The sequence below is a fragment of the Capsella rubella genome, unplaced genomic scaffold (genome assembly GCF_000375325.1).
Source record: "Capsella rubella cultivar Monte Gargano unplaced genomic scaffold, Caprub1_0 scaffold_8, whole genome shotgun sequence".
NCBI classification, from domain to species: Eukaryota; Viridiplantae; Streptophyta; class Magnoliopsida; order Brassicales; family Brassicaceae; genus Capsella; species Capsella rubella.
This window is the reverse complement of record NW_006238916.1, coordinates 9,318,774-9,344,975: the sequence shown is the minus strand read 5'-3', so window position 1 is coordinate 9,344,975 and position 26,202 is coordinate 9,318,774. Positions and strand designations below refer to the sequence as shown.

The window sequence follows — 26,202 nt, the reverse complement described above, 5'->3', positions numbered from 1 at the left end:
TGTTTTGTCAAGTCAACTTTTACGACTGCGTAAAGTGATAAAAAAATAAAATTATGGACTAATGAAGTTTATTGACCATACAATATATAACAGGATAAAGATAAGATTTAATTTACATTGGTTCTTCAATAATAAGGAACAGAGGAAAAATCAAGGCCAGGAAAAAAGAAAGAATCTCACAGCCAGACATATATGTGAGATCATAAACAAACAAATAAAAAATCCTATGTATCATTTTGGAAAATTTGAATACGTATATATATTATAAATAAATATAGAGAATATACGAATTTTGCATTTGATTATTTGTAAGAAGCTCAAAAGATTGCAGATAAAATGTATGATAGCCCTCTTTGTGTTTTCTTGAACTGCAAAAGCAATAGGAAGAAAGATCAACAACAGGATCTCTTTGTTTTGTCAATAGGTGTAAAAGATTTCACCAAAACGAGATAAGAACACACCAGTGAAAAAGGCAGAAAACTTACTGGGGTTTTGGGATAAGATGAAGAAGGAATAAGACTTTGAGTTCTTGAAAGAAGAGTGTTCAGAAGAGACTAACAGACATTTTCAGCTTGTTTTGTTTCCATTTAGGCAGTTTATAGAACTCATTCTTTGTCATCTCAAATTTCTCCTTGAAATCTGATGAAGTCAAGTACGCCTGCAAAAACCAAGCTGACCTCGTTAAACACAAAGCCAATATACAAATGTTATACATAATAAGTGTTCAAGTGTTTTGAGGAATCTGACCTCTCTTCTTGTGAGGTCGATATCTGATGCAGGATCCTCTGAGTCGGTTTTGAGGAGTTCGTATGGGAAAGTAGGGAGGTTGCTCTCTTCTTCTGCTTCGTCTTCTTTTGAATCTTCATGAATGCTGCTCATTGCTTCTTCATCTTTCGTCTCTGATGTTGGCTCTGGTGCCTCTGCTTGGTTTGTAGCTTCATACATCAAAAACAATTTAAAAACAAAAAGGGTAAGCACAAGATCAACTTTATTCACCGAATTGATAGTTTGGAGTTCAAATATGAAGTTCTGTTTTTGCTGCAGACCTTCAGAAGAACTGGGGCTAGTAGGTGCTTCTTGAGAAGTAGGCGGAGAGTTTTCGAAAAGGGCTGTACGGGCAGCTATAGCTGCAGATTTTGGAGCAATCTTTGAGAGGTCTGGGGCAAGAGATTTCGGGTAAAGTTTCCGGACCATTGGACTAACCATAGGTGGTGGAGTTGATTGGTTTCTTATGTTTAAGTTCTCAAAGTTTGCTGCAAGTGCATTGAAAGCTGGAGACCGTCCCCTCACACGGGCCCTGTCTGGACTAAAGGTCATACTTCTGGACCGAGGCTGCGATTTGTCTGGAACAGCGGACCTGCTGCTATATACAGGGACTCTCCTTTTAGGTTTCTGAGCAAAAGGAGGACATAACATCAAGACAGAATCAAGATTGATTTTAGTCAAATGTAACCAAATGAGTTAAAGCTTTTACATCTAGAAGTGGCTTTCCTTTGTTTGTCAAGATTGCAAGCTTTCTCTGAAAAGAGTTTCCATGCATCTGCAAGAAGCAATTATATCGCTTAGTATGAGTTAGATTCCGAGGAGCAAATTTCAAGCCAGATGGAGAGAGAGAGAGAGAGAAGTTTGACTTACTCCAGATTTAGAAGAGTCCCAGGTGAAGAACCGAGTGAAAAATGGAGGTTCATTTCCTTCCGTTACAATATATATCGGTGTTTCACTAGCTAGATTCTCTAGGAGGAAATCATGCTTGATGAATTTCTGTTGGGGAAGACAATGAATCCAAGGATCTATAAGATTTAGTATGCAGTTTTGTACATTAATCAAATTGAATGGATCTTAAAGTACCTCTCCAATGGCTAAAACTTGTGGTTTCTTCTTGGGGTCAACTTGTTGCCCCACCCAGACAAAGATCTCAGTGTGACAATTAAGTATGAAGATATCTTCAGTCATCAAATCATCTTGAGTGAAGTTGAAGATCTCTGTAACCTATATGGAATAGAAAGGAAGGAAGAAAGAAGAATCACCCAAAGTTTGAGATCATCACATGAACATGCCATATAAAAATGAAAGCCATATCCTACCTTCAGATCTTCTGGTAAAGATAGCAACATCCACAGAGTATCACCGGAAGACCCAAAAAGACAATAAAATACGAGTTCAGAACAGTTATTGGATTGTGAAAAGTTGAAGGAAAAATCCTGGAACGGAAAAAATGTTGCAAAATGGTTTTACCGTTTGAGAATGTGCAAGAGAAGAGGTGAGAATCACTTTCTCCATCCTTTTTTATCTTTTGGCTCGGATATTCTGTTTTTCCTCCTAACAATTCCCAAAACTGTTCGGACTCTGAACCTTCCTTATGTGCCTTGGTTGGTTCATTTGGCTGTACAAATGAGAAAAAGGAATCCAAGAAACAGAGGTTCCACCATATGTGAGATCTAAGAAGTACGTTCTGAAATGCAAATACAAAGCTCAGTAACTGACTACCTTAATCAAATCCAACATTCTCTCCATAAGTTCTTGATCATCCGAGGAAGTTAGATTGCCACACCAAGTGAAAACAGTTGAATCGCCGTGTAATATATAACAGTGTGAAGAATTTAATCCTGTGGAAACCTGTTGGAACCAGACAATTATTTGCATTTCCAATATAAACAGTTGAACAAGACAGCTGTTTAATCATGGTTTATAGTACACATACTGCTTCTATCTGTATGGCTTGCATGTCCTCAGGTCCAGAACCTTGAACCCGAAACAGTGCAACACCTTTTTCATCGTAAGTAGTATCAGGGATTTCGTTCTCTGCTATGTACTTTTTGTAAGCATCACTTAGACCACCCTAAGAGAAAATAACAATTTTGTAGAGATTGTGATAAAAATTACATTAAACCTACCAGAAGAAAAAACCTGAAGAAAAAACTAGATATTGGACCTTAAATGTGATGAAGCTTTGCATGATCACAAAAAACTGAATTGGTTCCTTTCCCTCGTAAATTCGAGCCTGCACTGAATACGACTAATAAAGTTGTATCCAGAATGTAAATTGACCTGAGAATCTATAACATAAACAGGAATAAGCACCTGAGCTGGCATAAACTTCATGGATTCAACCATCTTGCTTGCCATCGAAATCGCAGATGCTCTGTCTTCCTATATAAATCATCATCAATTAGCACACATAGAGAGTAAGAAGTTATACAGTATGTAAAGAAGTTTACCTCGACGCTTTGCTTGCCAAACCAAGTACCCACTAGATGTTCCTCTCTGTCTTCTCCGGGATAGGAGTACTGGAATATATAACAATCTCCGCTGTAGAACTTTGTCTGTTCTGCTGCTTCGAGAAGGATCTTTTCTTCATTATTGATCCGCCAGACCTGAAAATTTTCATAGTTAACAACGAAAAGTGATATAGACATGGGATCACGAAATGTGTAAGAAAAAAGACAATGTATTGATTATGTTCACTTATTCGAATGCCGGTATCAACTAAAACATAGTCACTATACCTGGAGATTTCCTGTTCCGTCAATGTATGGCTTTGGTTCATCTTTAGAAGAAGAAGAAGAAGTCTTAACCAGGCCTTGAACGTTAACTCCTTGGCGTTGCAAAAGAGCTGGGAAAATAAAAACAGAGCAAGTATCTCATAATTGAAAGTTATAAACTTTGAGCAATTTGATCATTGTGGATAGTATTAGTATACTAAACCTGCAACTTTGCCTCTGCCTTGCTGGGGTTCAGCTATCGTACTTGAAGCTGGCCATGAATCAAACTTAGATCGGAACATCACTGTTTCATACCCTTCCATCACACTGACCAGGTTTAATTTTGGCCGTTCAGAAGAACGGAAAAATTCCTGAAAAAATGAAGAATGACAATGTTACCGTGAACAAAACCCATAAGCATAACAATTGCTTTGGTAAATGAGAAGAAAATTACTTCTGCAGCTTCACTTGTGTTCTTTCTTTGGTCAATTGAAGTATTTCTTCCCTTCCAAACAAACATTTCAAGACCGCAATCGAGAATATAACATATGTTAGTGTCCAGAAGCTCTTTCTCCAAAGACTCAGCCTCTACGGGTTCTGTCTTTCCCTTCTCGACACTTGAAAAGACCAAAACATGTCTCAAGACAGAACATAATAATCTGTTGCAGTAATAAGTCAATTACGAGGAAATTCTGTTATGATCAAAGGTGTTCTACCTGAAGAGTTTGATCCCATCAGATTCAGCGGTTGCGTCATCATTGGCTGCTGGTTTCTTAGGAAGCGGAGCAAACCCCCCAAACAAACCCCAAAACTCTCCAGCTTCAGCATCAGCCATCATCCTCCCATCCTCTACAATAAAAGAAAAGCACATTAAAATCAATATAGTTGGTATAAAATCCTAGTCTCCATGGTTTATGACAGTTTATTTCACTAACCAACAGCTGCGATATCGCACTTTCCATCATGGTAAGTGTCTTTAATGTACTGAACAACTTCAAGAGCTTTTGCTCTTTCTTGAATACTCGATTTAGTACCATTAAATTGAAAAATTTTAGACTCTGTATCCAGAATAAAAACGTCTTCGTGGTTGAGAGTCGATCGAGCAAACGGGACCTGTAAATGAGAAAAAAAATAATGCAAATCAAGATGAGACATAGGATCAGCTGAGGGAAAAATCATTTCAAGACATGTTAATCGACTTGCCTCTTTCACACGGACGACATGTTTGCCTTTGCAGATATACAGACGCGTTTGATACTCTTCGGGCGTTACGTGGTTGAACCCAGACGCAACCCCACCCTCTTGAGGTATTATGCAAGGTTTGAAGTAGGAAAGAAACTTCTCGGTTTCGTGACCTTGTACTTCTCGGTACTGAACAGCACGCCCACCTAACGCTGAATCTAATTCTACTGTCATAACGGCGACAGCACCTGCTTCATCCTGTTTACATCAAAACATTACCGTGATTCTTATATTATTAAAAGAATATGCCCAAAGACCAAGAATATGAATAGATTGTTACCTGACTGGAATCTTTACCGAGCCAGTAGTGAATATCGTGATGTACGGAACCGTTTCTTGACGCGGTGGTCTGGTATGAGATAGTTAGATAAGAAGGTTTTAGACACTATCATAAACTATTTAGCAGTAAACCAAAGACGAAGCAAGAAAGAATACCGACCTTTAAGACTATATAGGAATCCCCGGTGAAAAATTTACCATGAGACTCTTTTGGAACAGGGACAGGTTTGAAGCTCTCAATGCGCCAAATTTCAATCCCGCTGTATATACAATTAACATAAGTAAAGAAGAGATGAATCAAAAGCAATGCAGCAAGGCCTTAAAATGTAAAACATTAGAAGTGAAAAGAAGATTACGATTTCTGGCCAGCTCCTTGGAGAGCCTGATCCAAATCTCTCATGCAAAACGTCATTTTGGTTTTGTGCAAATCTTAAACTCTCCCTAGCTTCTGAATTTCCAAGAAACAAACCAAACCTGTAGAGATAAGTTAACGACTATGAATCGATACTTCAATACAAAATCGGAGGACGGTGTAAATGCAGAACTTCCGAAAAGAAACAAAGAAGTTCTTCTCAAGATCTCAATGCGAGTAACAAGCAAACAAACGAGATATTCTGATATACACAAAAGTAAATGCATACAATGTAGGTACTAGAATCGTTGAGATAAGCATCGTAAACCGCAAACATTATCTATCGTCTACTCAGCAACCAAAACATAAGAATAGATACCCTGATTCTCAAAAAGAAGCTGCGAATTTAAAACGGAACAGATGAGATTCGCAGGCAAAAAAACCAACAACAAGATGAAAAGTCCCCACAATCGCGTTCAAATAATCCAATGTGAACAAGTAAAAGCCAGATTGAATCAGAGGCACAAAGATATCAAAAATGAAAACAAAGTCTTATGAGGAAAAAGCAAAAAAAAAACGAGATGGACGATTATAAGAACAGCATAAGAAGAAAGAACACATGCATGAAGCTGATACCTTTTACAGATTTTTTTGTCAAAGAAGATCGAATAACGTATAATGCTGCGTTCATAGTTGTGAAAAAAAAAAAATGGTAGAAGGAAAAGTAAAATGTGATGATCCGAGAAAATAAAAAACGAACTTTGTGGTGAAGACTTCTTCCCGCTATTTCAGGTTTTTCACTTCGAAAAAATCGGCAAAAAGAGAAGAGAGAGATAACATAAAATGTTTAATCCAATATTTGTATTTCTCTTAAAACAAAAAAAAAACAAAAAAATTGTAGATTGATTTAAAAATGAAATGTAATGTTCATAATGAAATTTTTTTTTTTAAGGAAAAAAGAAAGAAATCGTCAGCTGAATTAACAAAATGCACTAACGAGTTCGTCTCCTCGCCGCACAGTATCATCCGTCACAGCCGCAGCAGTCGCAAGTGAATTTCTTATTTCTCTCTCTCTCTCTCTATCATCTCTGCTCCTACGATTTCGCCTTCCTGGTTCGCCGAACAATTTTCCGGCCATTTCCGTAGGCTTAAACGGCGGTTTTCGCGCCAGTGGATTCCGAGTCATAGCAGATTCGACTCTCCTCATCTTCACTTTACTCACATGAACCTCCGAATTAGGGTTTAAAAAAAAAAAAAGTTTGATCAGAGTTTCGATTCTCGAATCCTTTAATTGTTGTATTCCGATCATGGTTTCTACTTTTCCCGATGAGTAGTTTTATAACTTAAACCCACTCCAATTCAATTTATCGGTTAAGCAAACCAACTTAAGATTAATATGAACCGGGACTATAGCATAATGGGCCTTTTCTTGGTACTAAAATATGAGGGCTTATTTTTCACACAAGCCCAATCTGTTCTTCTGTAGAGGTGGAGAGAAGAGAGGAGCCATAACACAATTAACAAACTCCACCGCTCCTTGTTTCTTCCTCCGTCAAAACCTCTGGTCGGTTCCCGGCACCGACGTGTCCTCCAACAACAACACGTGTTATACCACACTCGATCTCGGTGGGAGCTTGTGAGTCGACGAAATTTTTACATATTTTCTTAAACTATACTATCTCATTTCGATATAGCTTTCGTTAATTATGGAGTTTAGAACTGTCCTTCTTCGAGCTTAATTTGTAAGTGTAGATTTCAAATTAGGGCTTCGTGTTTTTTTTCCGGTGAGTCGGTGCATTCATATGACAGCTCGAAAGCTTCTCTGTTTTAATGTATAGGTGAAATGGTCTCATCATCATCTTAAATTTGTGTGATTTGATTGTTGTAGGAACAGGATTTGGAGTATACGATTATAATTTCTAATTATATATAAGAGAGCTATGGCACTTCGATCAGTAAGCAGGAGGATCGGGAGCAGAATTTTGAATCACCGTTCCTTTGTTGCTTCGCTTCATTCTCATGCCACAAGTTTCGGTAATCACTCTTAAAGATCTATCTTTTTTTGTTTGTTTTTGATTTGGTTCTTTGGTATTCTAGATTATGATCTCTCTTTGAGTTTTACAGTGTGAGTTTAAATTTAAAATGTTTTTGATTTTCAGGGTTTCAAGAAATAAAGGAAGAAGATAAAAGCAAATTGGTTGGTAACGTTTTCACCAATGTAGCTTCGAGTTATGATATTATGAATGATGTGATGAGTGGTGGCTTGCATAGGTTATGGAAGGAAAGGTTAGACTCTGTGATAGTTTAGTCACCGGTGTTCTGAATTGTTCTTGTGTAAAATTTGACACTTTTGAATGGCTTCTGAATTCAGACTTGTTGGGAAGCTGAGTCCATTTCCAGGGATGAAGCATCTTGATGTGGCCGGTGGAACAGGTTAGTCAAAACAGTTAAACATGGAATCTGCTGCCTCTGATCACGAATCCATACATCTTATAATTTAAAACTTTCTAAGACTCTTTCTCATAGATATTGGTTGTAATACGCAGGTGATGTCGCGTTTAGGATCTACGATGCTATTTACAGTGTCAAACGAAGAGCATTGCAGAAAGTTGATGAGGCTTCTCTCGAAGAGACTCAGATATATGTATGTGACATTAATTCTAACATGTTAAACGTTGGAAAACAACGAGCTGCTGAGAGAGGTGAGACATCATATATCTTTGTGCATCAAATTTGTATCCTCTTTATTCCTTTCTATTTTTTCTATGTATGTGTGAACTCAGGCTTCCTTTGCTATCTTGAATAGGTCTAAGAGATAACAAGTCACTCGTGTGGGTGGAAGGAGATGCAGAAGCCTTGAGTTTCGATGATAATTCAATGGATGGATACACTATTGCATTTGGAATAAGAAATGTCACACACATTGAAAAGGCTCTAGCTGAGGCTTATAGGTACCTAGTACAAATACTTACATCCTCCTCGATTCGGGTGTTTTTTCCTGTTGTTACAGCATTTATGTATAATCTTATAAATATCTTCACACTGTTAGGGTACTAAAACGGGGAGGAAGATTCTTGTGCCTTGAGCTTAGCCATGTAGAGATTCCAGTTTTCAAAAATCTGTAAGTTTAGATGATTAGACATGTTGTGGAAACAAGTACCGAAGTCTATTTTTGTTTCTTTGATAATCTCACTTTGTTTTTGTGTTGTAGATACGATTTGTATTCTTTCCAAGTCATCCCAAACTTAGGGGAACTAATTGCCGGGGACAGGGAATCGTATCAGTACTTGGTTGAGAGTGTTCGTCGGTTTCCCCCTCAGGTAAAAACATTCAACCTTTGTTACCTTTCTGAAATATGGTATATAATTACACACAATTTTGAGCTTAGTTTGTGTTTTAGTTATTTTGCTGCACAACTTGCAAGATTTGTGTAAAAATGGTGTAGTCATCATAAGATGTTTTAACTTGTTGGTTTCTTCAAGAACATTAGTAATAACATGCCACGATCAAATCTTTAGTTAAAGGTTGTGTTCGATTCATGCATTAAGATGACTTTTAAGTTTTAACTTGGGCTTCTTCAAAAGCATTAGTAACATCTTGGCATGATCAATACTATAGCTAAAAGGTTGTGTTAGATTCCAGTAAGAAGATCAGGTTGAAGGTATGATAGCTATGATTATTATGTGCGCATTGTGTGTGATCAGGTGATGTCTGGTCTATAAGACGTTTTTAGTTCAAAGCATGTCTTGTAATCACTAGATGCATAAATTGAATGCAGGAGCGATTTGCTGCGATGATCGCAGACGCAGGCTTTGAGAAGGTGGAGTACGAGAACCTTGTTGGTGGAGTTGTTGCCATTCACTCTGCCATAAAGCTCTGACCTTTGTTCATCTCTTTTGGTTCTGCTGTTTTAAACCCAAACTGTAAAAGTTGGTAGGTAATAACTAATAAGGCTCTAAACGTAAAGAGCGAATTTACCACATAAATGTTGATTCCCCTCCATCTTTGAGGAAATTTTGTTGATTTTAATCCTATGATTAAATTACTATGATTAAATTAAATACTTAAATCTATTAATTTAGTATATTCTTTCGGAAGTTATAACAAACCTGTGCTTACCAGATACAGAAGTTTCAGTTCATCAGATCAAAGAGCCTCTTGATGTAAATGCACAGAGAATCTTTGAAACTTATATACAGTTACAACCTACTACAAGTGTAAACTGTTTAAGGCTTTAAGCAATCATCTCCAAAAAAGAGCTTCTTAATGGGCTTGGTATTGGGCCTATTTTATAAAGCCTGGTCTTTATTCTAGGGTTCTTAGGTTTTGTTCTCTCTCACTGCGTCGTGAAATCAAATCATATATAAACGTGATTAGACGCATTTTTTTTGGCCGTGAGACCAAATCTTTTCACAGTAGAGAAATCTCGCCGCCATTTGAAGAAGAAGAGATGGGAGTATTCACTTTCGTTTGCAAAAGCAAAGGCGGAGAATGGACCGCAAAGCAACACGAAGGAGAACTTGAAGGCTCAGCTTCTTGCACTTACGATCTACAGCGCAAGCTTGTTAAGACTGCTCTCGCCGCCGATTCATCTGGCGGTGTTCAGTCTTCTTTCTCTCTCGTCTGCCCTACCTCCGCCGTCTTTCAGGTTTGTTTACTCTTCCGCTTACACGTTCGATTGCTGGATCGTTGTTAGTTTTAATCGAAGACATGAACGGAAATGTAGATAGCTAAATGTTTTGTGTTAGGCTCTCATTTTGAGCTTAATATCACTCTATTTGATGCGATCGTAGATTGTTTCTGGCTTTTGATAGCTCTTCTTGATAGGTTCTTCATTTTACATTGCATCTGGATTTATCTTCAATGTAATTGCATTATCAGCTTAGTTGTGTATAACTTAGATCCATTGAGATTTTTTCCTCTAATCAGGTTCTGATTTTGGTTTGTTTAGTATCTCCTTAATATGATTACCAAGTTATCACAATGATTTAGCTTCTTCTTGATAAACGGTTATTGAATTGCATGATACGAAAGCTAAATGTTGAAATTGCGTAGGACAAATTATAATTTCTGAATTGCGTATTCGATTCTTTGTGTTGAAAAGTTTATGTTAATATGAGCAGGTGATCATCGGTGGTGGTGGTGGTGGAGGATTTGCTGCCGGAGGAGGTGCAGCAGCAGGAGGTGGTGGTGGTGGTGAGGTCGCCGCAGCCGCAAAGGAGGAAGAGAAGAAGAAGGAAGAGTCTGAAGAAGAAGAGGGAGACTTTGGATTTGATCTCTTTGGTTAAGAGACAAAACGACTCTGTTGAAAGGTTTAGTTTCTGAGGTTATTTACCTCGAGATTTTTATTTTTCTTCTGCTTCTTTTTGAGTTGAAACTTTTATGTCATGAGACTACTATAATGTAATGTCAGAAATCTATGTCTGTTTCTGGTTTTTATCCCGCATTACGCAATCATATTCATAGAGATGGTTCGTTTTCATATTTTGGTCAATTTGTTATATAGTTTCAACCTCGTATTACGAAAACATGTTATTATTCATACATTTGATGTTACAAAATACTAGTACATGTGCCTACTGTAACCAAAGTCGAAAACCAGAACATCACTCGACTTCAAATACAATTTTCATGATTAAAAACTTATGAACAACCAACCGTCCATGTCATCGCTAACAACAAAAAGCATCAAAAAGTAAGGAAAGTAGAAGATGCGTCGGAGAAAGCCTTGTCTGGCAGACGTGAAAAGGTAAGGAATAATAAGTAGCATCAGGAGTAGAAAGAAGACCGAGTCTATGGCTAATACAAAATGGGAAAGCCATGGGAGATCGCTCACCACAAGAGTAACTCCAGCAACAAATGCCATCGCCATAGATACAAGTGCGGTAGCAAGAAGTGGTAAAGCTAGTTGAAAAGCTTTCTTTGTCAGAAGAACATCACCCAGTTGTGCCCAAAGAAGAGCCATTATAGTTACCACTTACCACAGAAGAGCACATTGCTATGCTGTTGAACAAGAGAAAAACCTTAAAATTCATTCTGTTGACCAATGCAGCCATGCCTAAATCTGGAGCAGAACTGTTATAACCACCGGGTAATGTGAAACCTGCAGAGTAGGTCACAGTTGCTACAAGTGTTGCAATCACCATAAGAGTATTAACACTATTCTTGTATTTTTCTGGATTTGGTATGCGAGTCGGTGTCACGTTCGATATAACCGGTTTCAGACCATGTGGTGCACCAGCAGATACCAGAGCCATCCATGTCAATCTCTATAAGCCAATATAACAAACTATCTGAGATTATACCATACAATGTCCTTTGGGCAACGTGTTTAGCTTTAGCATCAGTTACATAGATCTACAAACTTTGAAATACATATATACCTTGTGAAGTACGTAGGTATTGTCGTCCTTCAATGCCTCAGCAATATCTAGAGCTGTAAAGCCATCATTGTTCAGTGTTGCTAGGTTAATCCCATCTTTCCATGTCAGTATATTCACAACCATCGGGTGTCTGTGTTTGGTGGCTAGATGTAACGGTGTGTTTCCATTGACGTCTTGTTCATTCATCATTCTTTTCTGTTCGTCAAGTTTTAAAAGATACTTGACAACTTTGGACTTACCAGTTTCCGCAGCAACATGAAGAATATTCTGACATTGACTGTTAAGTAGCTCTCTTCAGTCAGGACAGTTTCTAAGAAACTCCTTGATGATTCGAACATGTCCTTCCTTTGCCGCCATATGAATCGGCGTGAAGCCATCATCATCATTGACGTAACAAAGTTTTGCAGCTGCTTTGCCAAATTCTCCTAGTATATAGCGGATTCCCTCGTAAGATCCCGTCGATGCTCCAAACGAAAGACACGTCCTTCCTTCTTCGTTTCGTAATTCAATAAGTCCAGGTTCTTGACGAAGAACTATACCAAGTATATCTGCCAAGCCAAGAAAGAATGAAAACATATAGAAACTTGGCGTACAAGGTTGAACAATAAATATATACATATTGAGCCATAAGAACAAACCAGTTCTATTTGCCTTCATTGCTGCATGTATAAGAGATTTTCCTCCACTCAACAGCGAAGCTAATTTAGAAGGGCAACATGAATATTCAAGCATTTTATCTACGAGTTCAAAGTTTCCAGCTTTTACAGCCAGGTATAATGGAGATGTTTCATCATTGTTCTTCTCAAATGATAGATCATGCTTCACACTTACTAAGTAGAAAGCCACCTCTGCATGTCCATCTTTCAAGGCAGCATGTATTGCAGTGTCACCGTTCTTGCTTTTGGCAGCAATGAATGTATCATCACATAAAGACTCTGTAATGAATCGAAACAAGAAACTCAACGATATTGAGATTGCCTGCTCTGGCTGCAACATGAAGAGCCGTCTCACCCTTCAAATTCCGTTTTTGTACAAGAATCAGGAGTTTAGAGGTAACGTACTCCACAATGTGGACATGAGCCGAAGCAGCAGCGATATGAAGTATGGTGTTCCCTTGATTGTCTAAGAGTCGTTGAATGACCTTTTCGTCAGATTTTACCCTTGTCAGGAGGGAGAGTTTGTCACCTGCTCTAACTGCACACAAGATCCCCGGATTCATAATCTCGGATTCGTCATCGTCTTTGGGAATAGTCGTCAACTGATTTGGATTTGAAAGTGAACCAGGGGATGTGCTCCCTGGATCAGATCCTATGTCACACTTCATAGTCTTGCAATCTTGCTCACTGTTTGTTTCGCAGCAACGTTCAATACTTAACAAAATGTCCTACAAGATTTAATAGTAAATGAGGAAATAAGACTATCCCAATGCTAAAGTTGTAAACAATTTTTTAGCATTATTGTAATTATAAAAAATAAAAGTTATGAAGTTAAGAAATTTTTGAAGATGAAAATAAATATATGCTTCCAATAGTAAAGTTCTAAATTCAAAGTTTTTAAAATTATAATTAAAAAACTTGCTTTGAAAACAAGTTTGAAGTACAAATCTCAAACCAATCAATTGCCTACACCTTGCACTAAAAACCGACTTCAAAATTTCCAACTAAGATATTTTTCTTAGGTTAATACATATTTTTGATTTATTTTTTTACCCTTTATGACTAAGAAATTTTCTAACATACTTGCATTGGACATGCTCTTAAACATGCTCTTAAAGTGGAGTCAAACAAAACATCAATGAGATCAAGATTTAGAACATCAAACTTGAAAAATACCAAGTCACAGATAAAAATCTAGCCGGGGGCAAAAAGGTAGGCATTTTCCTTTTTTATCTCATTTGTGAAGACTTACTTTTGGTGTTAGTTTGCCAAGACAACGAGAACTAAAAAGATGCATTTGACAATAGCAACAAAAATTTTGAGTACAAACAATTTGAAAAACTTTAGCATTTGAAGTATCATAAACGAAACTAGAGGTATTTGAAAATTTTCTTTTTTTAATGACAAAACTTTATAGCATTTGAAGTATATCACAAACGAAACTAGAAACGCGACTTGCGTTTTCGACCGGTGTACTTGGAGTCCTCAGGAACATCGTTTCCTTTTCTTCTACTTTGCTCTTTCTTCCTCAAAATCCATTCCCTTCCTTTCTTATTCTTTTTAGTCTTCTGCCTTTTCCTTGCCCTATTCCGATCTGACATAGACACCTTTTTTTTTTTTTTTTGCAACAAATGAAACAAAACCCAATAATGGTAAATGAGATTTCGATATAGTAATGGCAAAATAGCAAGACAGTAATGAGTTTACGAGATAGTGCCATAGGTTTACCGTTCCACTCTCTTCGTCTTCACTAAAGTCATCTTCTGAGCAACTCTCACCATGCTCATTTTTACTGGTCTGAATACTTGTCTGAATTGAACCACATGTGAGGACCAAGAACTCTTTTCTTTTCTTAGTACTGCATTAGGGAGAACATTGGATGTCTTTAATATAGTGACTTAGAGTATCTCAGCGATTAAATGAGTGAAATCAAACAATAACAGACAGCTTCAAAGTGAAATGATAGCATAGTTTTGAGCAGCTCATAAGACTTTACGACTAACTTATTTTCTTCATTGTAAGAGAATGTTATCAATGGAATTGGCAGCACATACCTGTGCGGATAGTCAACAACAAGACCACCGCCAAATCCAGCTTGTAAGGCCTGGCGAAGAATCAATTCACGCTGAGCAATATTCTCAGGGTACACTTGAAAAACGGCTCGTGCTCCCCTTGACAGGCAGCGGTACAGTGACCCAAAGAAAGCCCTGAAGAAATTGAGAGGTTAAAAGATCAGTTTTGTGGACACACTCTCATATTGAGTTCAGTAAATCATTTACACCTACTTTAGCCTCAAACGAGGTTCATGACATGACTTATCCGCATTGCATAACCACTGAAATCAGAAAAGAAGGAAGAATTGATTAATAATCAACATAAGCATATGATGAGATATAAAAATGAGGCAGTGTAGATCCCAAAACAAACGATGAGGCAATTTGAGAAGTAAAACCTGAACAGCTGATATACTGATGGCTCCATCGATAACTCCAGAACGAAGACCTAATCCCTGAGATAGTAATATGTGGATAAGCAATCACTAATATGTAAACATACAAATTCTAAGAGAAGATGATGAAACTAAAAGTGAAGCTATATTACCTGCCCCATGTCACCAAGTAAAAGATCACCCTCAACTTCTCGTTCCACAGCGACATCTACATTGTTACCAAAGTTAGAAGAAGGCTTAGATAACAAGAAACAGGGAATAACAATAAACCCTTCAAAAAAATAAACTTACTAAGCATTGAAGCTGAAATGTCTAGACCAATCCAATGATGTCCGTTTTCAGAAATTGTTTCCCCACTCAGGCCAGATCCACAACCTTAACAAGAATATAGATTACTTATTCTCTGATCTTGCAGAAAAAAACTAAATTAAAAGATACTAAGATAAATGATGATCTAAAAAGACTAAATTTTAGACCATGTTCTGTCAAAAAATTTCAACATTTCAGACCATGGTCTGTCAAAATTTTCAAAATTTCAGCATTGATACACAGATTATTTTGTTCATTCATCGACCAATGGAGGAGATTATAAAATCAAAAGGATCCTTTTTTGATACCTATGTCGAGTAAGAATCTAGGAACATCATCTTCAGGTAAAGCAAGTAGCTCCAAAGCTCTCTCTGACAACCTCGCCTATAACAGGAACAGTGGAATCATATAAGAGAGCACAAGTGCAAAGTTTCAGAAGAAACAGAGAGAGAGAGAGAGATAGAGATTTCTTCTGGGAAAAAACAATTGAAAACCTGAATTTCAACGATACGGGATGAAGAAGTATACTTCCGAGCTTCAGTTTCATCGTAGAATATCTCCGGCGGAGCTAACAACTCAGGTCGATTCGCCATTATAAGCGTCTGTCTAGAACAGGTGCTGCTTCTGGAGGTGTGTGCGTGGCAGAGGGATGAATGAAGAACAACCAACAAACGAACGGCGTTGAACCTTTTTTTAGGGTTTAGAGAAAAATGAAAAAATTAAAAAAGAAAAATTGCAAAATGGTTTGTGTCCGGTTTGGCTAATTTCTCCAATTTTTCCCTACTGGTTTGGGAAGATCCGATTATAATAAACGGGTCTAAGCTAAAGAATAGTAATGTAATTGGGCCCAAATTGTAAATTTTGTGTAGCCCATATGTTTAGCTTGAACGGGCCAAGAAGTGATCAGAAGTTCTTACAAAAAAAGGTTTTTTTTATTACAAAAGTACTTGTCTATCTCGAGTTTCTTTCTTTTTGATTCCACCATCATTGGAAAAATCGACTGGTGTGGTGTGGTGTGGTGGAGGCGTTTGTTTAGAAGATAACTAAACAGTTAACATAAAAGAGAAAAGTCTAAACACTTGTTCCGAGTCGATTTCTTTATTTCAAAGCCAAGAGAGAGAAAACAAATCGAGGATCTGAATCGTTTTCGATACTTGTATGTTCTTCTTCATTTGAGACAGCTTATATATTAACATTTATTACCAAAAACAAAAACACCAAAAAATCCAACACTCTCGTTATCTTTCTTTCTCTTCTCATCTATTGTCTCTTGTAGCCCTAGATCTTTTAAGGTTTAGATCATCAAAGGCAAAGCTTTTGTTTTTTGAGATCTGGGCTCACACAAAGATTCTTTTTTTTTTTTTTATAAATATTCTCTCCCCATTTTAATTACCATTCAGCTCGAAAGTCTCAGGTACTGTAATAACTTCTCATTCTCTTCAGCCTCCTTCTTCACTGATAAATGTCTTTGGTCCACTCGTCTTTACAGTTTCTGTAATAAAAATCGAATCTGATAGTTTTGCTAATTAACTCTACATTTGTGTAGCTTTTTTTGGATTTTGGTATTGGAGTGAAGCTAAGTCAGTAAACTTTCTCATCGTACCTACGTGCGGGTGAGGATCTTTCTCAATCACAAGAACAACGTGATTTTTTTCTCCTTTTAATTAGGGTTTCTTTTTCTTAAATTCCGTCAATTTGATTCACCAAACGTGTGCTACTTTCGAATTAAATTCCATGTTCTAATTGCTTGTTTCTAAAGAGTGTTGCTTTAAAGATTAGTAAGTGACAAAAAGACACATTTTTGTTTTTTTTTTTCAATTCTTTTGTTGTTTGTAAATTACTTTATTTTAATGTTCTTTGATTGATTTTTTTTCAGGTTCTGTTCAATGTAAAGAAGTTAAAGATTCAAGCTTTTTTTTTTTGTTCTGCAATGGGAGAAACACAGAACCTGCACTTGTCTCCGCGACACCGATCTTCTCTAAAGAAGCCATTGTTGATTGTTTTATTAGTATGCATCACTAGTGTGATCTTGGTCATCACTTACATGTATCCACAACAGAACATTAAGAACGCTGCTTGTGAAGGTTTGTCTAGTAGAGGCTGTGAAGCTGCGCTCTCTGGATGGCTTCCTGTTCATGTGAGGAAATTTACGGACGAAGAAGTTGCAGCTCGAGTTGTGATCAAAGACATACTGAGAACACCTCCTGCTCTGACCTCTAAATCCAAAATAGCTTTTATGTTCTTGACTCCCGGTACTTTGCCATTTGAGAAGCTCTGGGATAAGTTTTTCCAGGTAAAAAAATTTTCTGAGACATTTTTGATTTGTTAGATTGCTGTGTGTGTGTGTGGTATTTGACGGTTTTCCTCTATATTGTAAAGGGTCAAGAAGGAAGATTCTCTATTTACATCCACCCATCGAGGTTAAGACCAGTTCACATTAGCCGTCACTTTTCAGACCGTGAAATTCACAGCGATCATGTCACTTGGGGAAGGATTTCTATGGTTGATGCCGAGAGACGGCTTCTAGCAAACGCTCTTGAAGATCCTGACAACCAACACTTTGTTCTTCTTTCAGAAAGGTGATTTCATAATCTTATCGAATTTGCGCAAAATAGTGACCTTTTCCAGCTACATTCTCTTTACTCGTTGTATCTCTTTTAACTTTGCAGTTGTATACCGCTGCATACATTTGACTACACTTACCGATATTTGATGCACTCAAATGTTAGCTTCATTGATAGGTAAATAAATGACTCTCAGAAACTTTGGATATCTTTCTATTGCTAAATTTGGTTTCTCCATTAATATTCACCAATCCTTGTTTCTCTCTGTCAAGTTTTGAGGATCTTGGTCCTCACGGGACTGGCAGACACATGGATCACATGTTACCTGAGATCCCAAGGCAAGATTTTAGAAAGGGTGCTCAGGTAAGATACTGTTAACTTAAATCCCTGAGTTGTAGATTGTTCTTAAGTTGCTTCTCTAAATATGTTTCATAATATTAAGAAGATATGTAAATAGTCGACTAGAAACGGATTGTGTAATTCCCACTTTTCTCTTTTGGTAACAGTGGTTCACAATGAAGCGTCAACATGCTGTAATAGTGATGGCTGATGGTCTCTACTACTCGAAATTCCGGGAGTATTGCAGAGTAAGTTCAGTATTCCTTTATACCAAAGTTTACATTTGCATGTTACTGCCTACCATTAATGATTGAGTTCTGTAATAACAAATTGTTCATGAAGACACCACAACCAGATCTCTTGTGCTAATATCAAGAGTCCTCAAATTTTTTTAAACTTGGAAAAGTTTCAGATTTATTTCTTACTCTGATACTGATTTGAAAATCCTCAGCCCGGGGTAGAAGCAAACAAGAACTGCATCGCAGATGAACATTACCTGCCAACATTCTTCCACGTGAGGAGATTACAACAACTCTCTCTTAAAATATTTTATCACTGTGGTTCTTGACCCTTAACGAAATATTTGTTCTTTAAAGATGCTTGATCCTGGAGGAATCTCGAACTGGTCAGTCACATATGTTGATTGGTCTGAGCGTAGATGGCATCCAAAGACATACAGAGGGCGCGACGTTTCACTCAAGCTCTTGAAAAATATCACGGTAATGTTACAACCCTTTTTTCAACACACCAATCAAATATCTTATGCTATCACGGAGTGAATGTGAATCATCATCTGATTTAACCAGTACACTCAACTCATACTCTTGTAATTCATTGTACATATTCAATGAGAAAATATCCAAGTCTTCTATCTCCTATCTTTCATCTTTCTGATACATAATTTCCTTCCTCTGGTTTCTTGCAGTCCGATGACATGAGTGTACATGTAACAAGCGTTGGCAAGGTACATTACACGTTCACTGCATTTGAAAACACTAAAAATGTGAAATGCTTTTCTTGATTTATCTTCTGCGTTTTCCTTTTCTTAGCGGGGAGAAGAGCTGCATTGGCCTTGTACATGGAACGGAATTAGACGTCCATGTTATCTATTCGCAAGGAAGTTTCACTCAGATGCTCTTTACAAACTGGTCAGACTCTTCCCAAACTACACCAGCACAGTGGTCTGAGAGAGACACAAATTCTTGAAACTGAACCATACCATTCTTGAAACCGCAACAAAGCACTTCCATATATCTGGAGATTGGATTGGATTAGATTGGATCAAATATTACTGTAAATTCTCTGAAGAATCTGAAAAATGCTTGCTCTTGCTGGGTTTAAGTCTCTTTGATGGGACATGTTACTCTGCTTTTATTAAGGTTTAGTATAAGAACAAAATTAGAAGCAGAGATTTTTGGTTAAGGAGAGATTTGGTTTTTGTGATTTAAGCCATTGTTCGGTTAGTGTTAACCGGTGTATGTTGTTGTAAGGTGAAGCTATCAGTAGTTTAGCACAAAGAGTTTAGATTTTTTTACTGTGCTTTGGGATATATAAATATAGATATAAATAATAATGAACTTCATCTATTTACAAGCGGTGAACATATGTTTTTGTATATAAAAGAACAAGAGCTTTGCTTTCATCATCATCACTCTCAAACGTGAAACGTGTAAAATGACTCTGTTTTGGTTTCTCTCACTTTTATTCCTCGTCTCTATCCTTCTTATCTCTGTCAAACACACTAAGCGGCCATGGCGGCAACCACCGTGTCCTCCAGGCTTACCGATCATTGGAAACTTGCACCAGCTCGGAGAATTACCACATCAATCTCTATGGACACTCTCAAAGAAGTATGGTCCTGTAATGTTACTGAAACTTGGAAGTGTTTCAACAGTTATCGTTTCTTCTCCTGAAACAGCTAAACAAGTTCTTAAAGACTATGACCTTCATTGTTGTAGCCGTCCAAGCTTGGAAGGTACAAATAAATTTGGAATTTTATACTGTATAAGATATCATTTCTTGACTAATTAGGCTTTTTTCAGGCACAAGAAAGCTTTCTTACAACTATCTAGACATTGCTTTCTCTAGATTCGATGATTATTGGAGAGAATTAAGAAAGCTTTGTGTTCAAAAACTCTTTAGTGCTAAACGAGTTAAGTTGATTGAACCCCTCAAGGAGGAGGAGATGAGGAAACTGATTGAGTCAATTACTGAATCTGCTTCTCAGAAAACTCTAATTAACTTGAGCGAGAAGTTTCTTTCTTTAAACGCAAGTGTGATTTGCAAGGCAGCATTTGGTGTGAATTTCCAAACAACTGTGCTCAACAATGAAAGGTTCCAAGATTTAGTCCATGAAGCTCTCGAGATGTTGGGGAGCTTCTCTGCTTCAGATTTTTTCCCGCATATTGGTTGGATCTTCGACTTGTTCACGGGTTTACACGCACGGAGAGAGAGAAGTGTGCGAGATCTTGATGCTTTCTATGAACAAATGATTGGTTTGCATCTACAGAAAAACAGAGAATCAAGTGAAGGTGATTTTTTGGACTTGCTACTGAAGTTGGAGAAGGGAGAAGCTGTTCTCGGACATGGCAAATTCACAAGAAACCATATCAAAGCAATCTTGATGGTAAGTATAGTAGTAATTCATCTCTCACTTTTAAGATTAGTGTTGAAGATTCATGAGACTTCACCTCAAAACTAATTAGCTCATACTATGATTATTACCTCAGTCAGTTATAAGAGAATTTGTTTTCTATTTGGATGTAGAGTTTCTAGCAAGTACTATGACGCTTGACATTATCTATCTTTTCTTAATAGAACATCCTTTTGGGTGGAATCAATACTTCTGCAATAACCATGACTTGGGCAATGGCTGAACTCGCAAGAAACCCGCGGGTGATGAAGAAGGTTCAATCTGAAATCAGAGACCAAATAGGGGAAAACAACAAAACAAGAATCATAAACTTAGATGAGACTAATCAACTCATTTACCTAAAAATGGTGATCAAAGAAACATGGAGGTTACATCCAGTAACACCTCTTCTAGTCCCAAGAGAAGTAACATGTGGATTTCAAATCAACGGCTACACAATTCAACCAAACACAAGGCTTCATGTTAACGTATGGGCTATTGGCCGTGATCCAAGGATATGGAAAAATCCAGAAGAGTTTTTCCCTGAGAGGTTTATAGATTGTGACATTGATGTTAAAGGACAAGACTTTGAGCTGTTGCCATTTGGTAGTGGTCGGAGAATTTGTCCAGCAATGTACATGGGGATAACAACGGTTGAGTTTGGTCTTGCGCATCTCTTGTACCACTTTGATTGGAAGTTACCAGAAGGTATGACGGTAGAAAACAATGACATGGATGAAGCTTCTGGACTCACTTCCCATAAGAAACATGATCTTCTACTTGTTCCTGTGAAACCTTTAGATCCATGAATCATGATCTTTAAGCTAAGTTTATATTACGCAATAAAGAGTAACCAAAGCATGCCTACTCCACTTTTTTGTTTTTATGGTTCTACTTCTTACTTCTTACTTCTTACTTCTTACATACGTTACATTATGCTTGTTCATTGTTCAATCAGAGCTTAGTTTCTGGTCCGTTTGGTTTGGATCAAATTGGTTAACTGGATTAAATATCCCTGAAAACCAGCTAAATCTAAAATCAAGAGAAACAAAAAAAGACCCGGTTCAATCAGAACCAGACCGGTCCAATGTAAAAGAGAGTCACTACTCACTAGCTCGAGACTTCTTCACCTGTATTCGTTTAGTTCCTTCGCTGCAGTGTCGGCTACTTCTGTGATATTTTCTTTGCCATGGCGATTCTGTAATGCCGAATTAGCTAAGAAGAAAGGAGAATCCTTTTGCGAATCTCCATGAAGCTCCATCATCGTACTTCTTCGGGACTCTTTTCTCTCCAGTCACTGCTCAAAAGCGGCTTCTCTCCAACCTTAAACTCCATCGATAGGTTTCTTCGATATCTCTACCGTCGCCAGAAGTTTAATTGCATTGTTCACTTGTACTCTCAGCTAGATTCGAGGCAAGTACACATTAATCACCGGATTTACTCAATCGTTTCATGGGCATTCCTCAATTTGAATCGGTACGAAGACGCAGAGAAGTTTATCAACACCCAGATTTCAAAAGCTTCGATTTTTCCCAGGACCCATATGTTAGATTCTCTAATTCATGGATTCAGCGTCACGCGTGATAATCCTAATAAGGGCCTCTCGATTCTCAGAGATTGTTTACAGAATCACGGTGCGTTTCCTTCCTCCTTGACGTTCTGTTCACTGATTTATCGGTTCGTTTCGAAAGGAGAGATGGATAACGCCTTAGAGGTTCTAGAGATGATGACGAATAAGAAAGTTAATTACCCATTTGATAATTTCGTTTCTAGTGCTGTGATTTCTGGGTTTTGTAGGATTGGTAAACCGGAACTTGCGTTGGGTTTTTTCGAGAGTGCTGTAGATTCAGGAGTTTTAGTGCCGAATCATGTAACTTATACTACGCTTGTGAGTGCTCTTTGTCAATTGGGTAAGGTTGATGAAGTGAGGGATTTAGTTAGGAGATTGGAAGATGAAAGATTTGAATTTGACTGCGTTTTCTACAGTAACTGGATTCATGGGTACTTTAAGGGAGGTGCTTTAATGGATGCACTTATGCTGGACAGGAAAATGGTGGAGAAGGGAATAAGTCGAGATGCTGTTAGCTATTCAATACTAATAGATGGGTTATCGAAGGAAGGAAACATTAAAAAATCATTTGGGTTATTAGGGAAGATGATAAAGGAAGGAATAGAGCCAAATTTGATCACTTATACAGCTATTATTAGGGGAATCTGCAGAAAGGGTAAACTTGAAGAGGCATTTGCGTTGTTCGATAGAATTCTGAATATGGGAATTGAAGTGGATGAGTTTCTCTATGTGACTTTGATCGATGGAGTTTGTAGGAAAGGAAATTTGAATCGAGCTTTCTCTATGTTGGGAGATATGGAGCAGAGAGGGATTCAACCAAGCATCCTTACTTATAACACTGTGATTAATGGACTGTGCAGAGCAGGTAGAGTGTCAGAGGCGGATGAGATTTCCAAAGGAGTTGTGGGGGATGTCTTTACTTATAGTACTTTGTTAAATAGTTATATAAAGGAAGAGAATACAGATGCTGTATTAGAAGTTAGGCGTAGGTTTGAAGAAGCTAAGATCCCTATGGACTTGGTTATGTGCAACATTCTCCTGAAAGCATTTCTATTGGTGGGTGCGTATAGCGAAGCCGATGCACTTTATAGGGCAATGCCTGACATGGATCTGACTCCAGATACGGTCACATATTCTATGATGATTGAGGGGTTCTGCAAAATAGGTCAGATCGAAGAGGCACTTGAGATATTTAATGAGCTGCGGAAAAGCTCGGTTTCCTCAGCTGTATGTTATAATTGGATCATTGATGCACTCTGCAAGAAAGGCATGCTGGAAACAGCCACGGATGTACTTATTGAGCTATGGGAGAAAGGTTTGTGTTTGGACATCCGTACATCTCGGAACGTGTTACATTCAATCCATGCTAACAGAGGTGAAAAAGGAATACTCAGTTTTGTTTATACACTCGACCAGTTGAATTCAGATCGGTGTCGTGGGATGTTCAATGATGCTATCTTTATTTTATGCAAGAGAGGTTATTTCGAGGCTGCAATTAAAGTTTATATGATTATGAGTAGAAAACGCTTAACAATTACATATCCTTCTATGATTCTGAAAATTCTAGTGGACAATCTCAGAGCATTGGATGCTTATTCACTCGTTGTCAATGCTGAAGAAACTACTCTGCCTTCAGTTGATGTGGTTGATTACACAATCATTATTGATGGTCTCTGCAAGGAAGGATTTCTAGTAAAGGCCTTAGATTTGTGCAGTTTTGCCAAAAGCAGAGGCGTCATGCTCAATATCATTACATATAATTCCCTCATAAATAGACTTTGCCAGCATGGTTGTCTTGTAGAAGCTCTCCGTCTTTTTGACTCCCTAGAAAATATTGGTTTAGACCCGTCTGAGGTCACATACGGCATTTTGATTGATAATTTATGCAAAGAAGGGTTGTTTCTCGATGCTGAGAAACTATTGGACAGTATGGTATCTAAAGGACTTGTACCGAACATTCTCATTTACAATTCTATAATTGACGGTTATTGCAGACTCGGGCAAACAGAGGAAGCCATGAGAGTTTTAACTCGGAAAATGATGGGAAGGGTTACACCTGACGCATTCACAGTCAGCTCAATGATCAAAGGTTACTGTAAAAAAGGTGACATGGAAGAAGCTCTCAGAGTGTTTGCTGAGTTCAAGGATGAAAATATCTCAGCCGATTTCTTAGGTTTCTTGTTTCTGATTAAAGGTTTCTGCACAAAAGGGCGAATGGAAGAAGCTAGGGGACTCTTGAGAGAAATGCTTGTTTCAGAATCTGCTATTAAGCTGATTAACAGAGTTGATGAAGAATTGGTTGAATCTGAATCGATCAGAGGCTTCCTGGTCGAGTTGTGCGAGCAAGGAAGGGTCCCTCAGGCTATCAAAATCCTAGAAGAGATAAGTTCAACTATCTATCTGTCTGGTAAAAGCCTGGGTTCTAGTCAAATGTTACAATTTCTGAATGGTGTGAACGAACAACAGGTAAAGAAAGAAGACTATGCTTATGATTTCCATACCCTTCACTCAACCATTAGATCACTCTGCTCCAGTGGGAAGCTGAAGCAAGCTAATGAATTCGTCATGTCTGTGCTTTCTTGTATGCCTAAATAAGTCAGTATGTTTGCTTAACTGCTCAAGCCACCAAAAGCCAACCCTACTTACTCTTGAGTGATTCTAACAGACTAGAGCTGCAAAGCCTGCAATGGAATATGCAATTATGTTGAATTGCCGATAAGGTTGGACATTTAATGGGTTCATTCATCGAAATGGGACAACTGACGGTTGATTAACATCTTCCCTGTAAGATATACTGGTAAGTTCATATTCTCATTGCTTGTGATTTTTGGAGTTTGAGAATTTCTTACAACTTTATTTTTTCTATGTGCTTTACACCTCTCATGAGCTCTTTTATCTTGTAGGAACCTCTACAGAGAAATAGAACTTAAAAATGTGGCACCATGGAGAGAATGGGAAATCCAAGGCAGAGAAGATGCTTTATAGTGTTCATGTGACAAAGAAATCTATTTTACAGCCGAGACAGGAACCTGTGGCACCTCAGTGGCTCAGTCATGAGGTAACAACAGTAATCAGGTTTTACATTTTTTAGTTCCTAACAAATTCCTGCTTTCTGAAATTGGATATCTTCTTGATTGAAAGGGAGATATATTGGAAGATCCTGCGAATGAGCCAAAAAGAAAGATATGTACATGATAAGAGTAGACCCTGGAGATGCTCCCGATGAGCCTGAGTACATCGGGATAGGGACATAATCAGCAATCCCGGTCTATTCAAATTTTATTTATGTGCTCTCATTAAACTTGAGATCTGTGCTCTGTTGATCCATGTAAAGCGAGTGTAGAGAGAGAAAGAGAGAGGTTACATTGATAGCATAGAGCAATTAAGCAGCACTTAAAAATAAATCCTAAATAAAAAGAGAAACAGAGAATAAGTAGGTAACTAGAGAGATTGGTGAAGGCGAAGGCAGTCCTTGTTGTTCTTCAAAGCCAAGACCCTCTGCTTCAGACTCTCCACGAGTATCGGCATCTCAGGGGTATAGTAACCACGAAAGAACGTGGCGCCGTAAGCTCAGGTTGACCTCTGAGAAAACAATGGCTTGCGTATTCAAATTTGTCAGCATCAGAAACTTTGGTAAAGCCATAGCAATATAAACTTTGAAAAAGGAAATACCATGGTAATTTTTTTTTTTTTTTTGGTAACACTTTACCATGGTAATTTTTTTTTGTTAAGTGTCTAAAATTTTATTTTATAATTAAAATACATTAACTTTATAGTGTGCAAAGTATTTCTAGGTATATACACTTATTTTGCAAACACATTTGCACATTTTAAAAACACTTATAATTAAAATAAATAATGATTCATTCTAAACAGATTTTTAGACACCCATGAAAAAATAAGCAATAGAGATGCTCATAAGATTTCTTTTTTTTTTTTTTTACC

The 26,202-nt window shown here is 37.6% G+C and overlaps 7 protein-coding genes and 1 pseudogene across 13 annotated transcripts; 5 read left to right on the top strand and 3 right to left on the bottom strand.

Annotated features, from left to right (window-relative positions):
• Positions 1-38: 38 nt before the first annotated feature.
• Positions 39-6,855, bottom strand: LOC17875176 (villin-5). Of its 4 annotated transcripts, none has more exons than XM_023779280.1 (24): positions 5,992-6,228; positions 5,360-5,477; positions 5,164-5,263; positions 5,005-5,073; positions 4,686-4,922; positions 4,418-4,595; positions 4,199-4,331; positions 3,937-4,099; positions 3,706-3,853; positions 3,507-3,613; positions 3,219-3,374; positions 3,082-3,150; positions 2,933-3,001; positions 2,702-2,839; positions 2,488-2,616; positions 2,236-2,383; positions 2,085-2,095; positions 1,849-1,989; positions 1,636-1,761; positions 1,475-1,540; positions 1,047-1,392; positions 748-935; positions 486-658; positions 39-368 (listed from the first exon to the last, which is right to left on the bottom strand). In XM_023779280.1, exons 2-23 carry the CDS (start codon positions 5,413-5,415, stop codon positions 545-547), a joined length of 2,892 nt encoding a protein of 963 aa, XP_023635048.1. In that variant the 5' UTR covers positions 5,416-5,477; positions 5,992-6,228; the 3' UTR covers positions 39-368; positions 486-544. The 4 variants fall into 4 exon arrangements, with proteins under 4 accessions (XP_023635048.1, XP_023635051.1, XP_023635046.1 ...); XM_023779283.1 differs by lacking the exon at positions 5,992-6,228 and adding an exon at positions 5,735-5,960; XM_023779278.1 differs by lacking the exon at positions 5,992-6,228 and adding an exon at positions 6,353-6,855 and having other exon boundaries at positions 57-368.
• A 39-nt stretch (positions 6,856-6,894) lies between these two features.
• LOC17877360 (2-methoxy-6-polyprenyl-1,4-benzoquinol methylase, mitochondrial) lies at positions 6,895-9,416 on the top strand. 2 transcript variants are annotated; one of them, XM_006280851.2, is made up of 9 exons: positions 6,895-6,991; positions 7,244-7,389; positions 7,515-7,641; positions 7,727-7,788; positions 7,902-8,057; positions 8,162-8,306; positions 8,405-8,476; positions 8,567-8,675; positions 9,134-9,416. In XM_006280851.2, exons 2-9 carry the CDS (start codon positions 7,296-7,298, stop codon positions 9,233-9,235), a joined length of 867 nt encoding a protein of 288 aa, XP_006280913.1. In that variant the 5' UTR covers positions 6,895-6,991; positions 7,244-7,295; the 3' UTR covers positions 9,236-9,416. The 2 variants fall into 2 exon arrangements, with proteins under 2 accessions (XP_006280913.1, XP_023635070.1); XM_023779302.1 differs by lacking the exon at positions 6,895-6,991 and adding an exon at positions 7,123-7,139.
• A 326-nt stretch (positions 9,417-9,742) lies between these two features.
• LOC111830557 (60S acidic ribosomal protein P3-2) lies at positions 9,743-10,837 on the top strand. The gene is made up of 2 exons (XM_023782970.1): positions 9,743-10,003; positions 10,479-10,837. The coding sequence occupies exons 1-2, from the start codon at positions 9,806-9,808 to the stop codon at positions 10,641-10,643; spliced, it is 363 nt and encodes a 120-aa protein (XP_023638738.1). The 5' UTR covers positions 9,743-9,805; the 3' UTR covers positions 10,644-10,837.
• Positions 10,838-10,990: 153 nt separating this feature from the next.
• LOC17874968 lies at positions 10,991-13,062 on the bottom strand (annotated as a pseudogene).
• A 693-nt stretch (positions 13,063-13,755) lies between these two features.
• Positions 13,756-15,840, bottom strand: LOC17876821 (18S rRNA (guanine-N(7))-methyltransferase RID2). Its single transcript, XM_006280844.2, has 9 exons — positions 15,647-15,840; positions 15,461-15,536; positions 15,135-15,218; positions 14,996-15,051; positions 14,847-14,903; positions 14,680-14,729; positions 14,449-14,601; positions 14,123-14,252; positions 13,756-14,001 (listed from the first exon to the last, which is right to left on the bottom strand). Exons 1-9 carry the CDS (start codon positions 15,743-15,745, stop codon positions 13,837-13,839), a joined length of 870 nt encoding a protein of 289 aa, XP_006280906.1. The 5' UTR covers positions 15,746-15,840; the 3' UTR covers positions 13,756-13,836.
• A 293-nt stretch (positions 15,841-16,133) lies between these two features.
• LOC17875443 lies at positions 16,134-19,648 on the top strand. Its single transcript, XM_006280486.2, has 11 exons — positions 16,134-16,566; positions 16,699-16,765; positions 17,029-17,445; positions 17,532-17,731; positions 17,822-17,893; positions 17,989-18,079; positions 18,223-18,303; positions 18,507-18,569; positions 18,652-18,774; positions 18,981-19,019; positions 19,105-19,648. Exons 3-11 carry the CDS (start codon positions 17,083-17,085, stop codon positions 19,240-19,242), a joined length of 1,170 nt encoding a protein of 389 aa, XP_006280548.1. The 5' UTR covers positions 16,134-16,566; positions 16,699-16,765; positions 17,029-17,082; the 3' UTR covers positions 19,243-19,648.
• Positions 19,649-19,729: 81 nt separating this feature from the next.
• LOC17875389 (cytochrome P450 71B10) lies at positions 19,730-21,496 on the top strand. Its single transcript, XM_006281948.1, has 3 exons — positions 19,730-20,030; positions 20,098-20,681; positions 20,873-21,496. Exons 1-3 carry the CDS (start codon positions 19,730-19,732, stop codon positions 21,494-21,496), a joined length of 1,509 nt encoding a protein of 502 aa, XP_006282010.1.
• A 327-nt stretch (positions 21,497-21,823) lies between these two features.
• On the top strand, positions 21,824-25,946 carry LOC17875842 (pentatricopeptide repeat-containing protein At5g57250, mitochondrial). 3 transcript variants are annotated; one of them, XM_023786818.1, is made up of 4 exons: positions 21,824-24,838; positions 24,923-25,054; positions 25,161-25,315; positions 25,399-25,946. In XM_023786818.1, exons 1-2 carry the CDS (start codon positions 21,937-21,939, stop codon positions 24,925-24,927), a joined length of 2,907 nt encoding a protein of 968 aa, XP_023642586.1. In that variant the 5' UTR covers positions 21,824-21,936; the 3' UTR covers positions 24,928-25,054; positions 25,161-25,315; positions 25,399-25,946. The 3 variants fall into 3 exon arrangements, with proteins under 3 accessions (XP_023642586.1, XP_023642582.1, XP_006279953.1); XM_023786814.1 differs by having other exon boundaries at positions 21,824-24,852; XM_006279891.2 differs by having other exon boundaries at positions 21,824-25,054.
• The last annotated feature ends 256 nt before the right edge of the window (positions 25,947-26,202 follow it).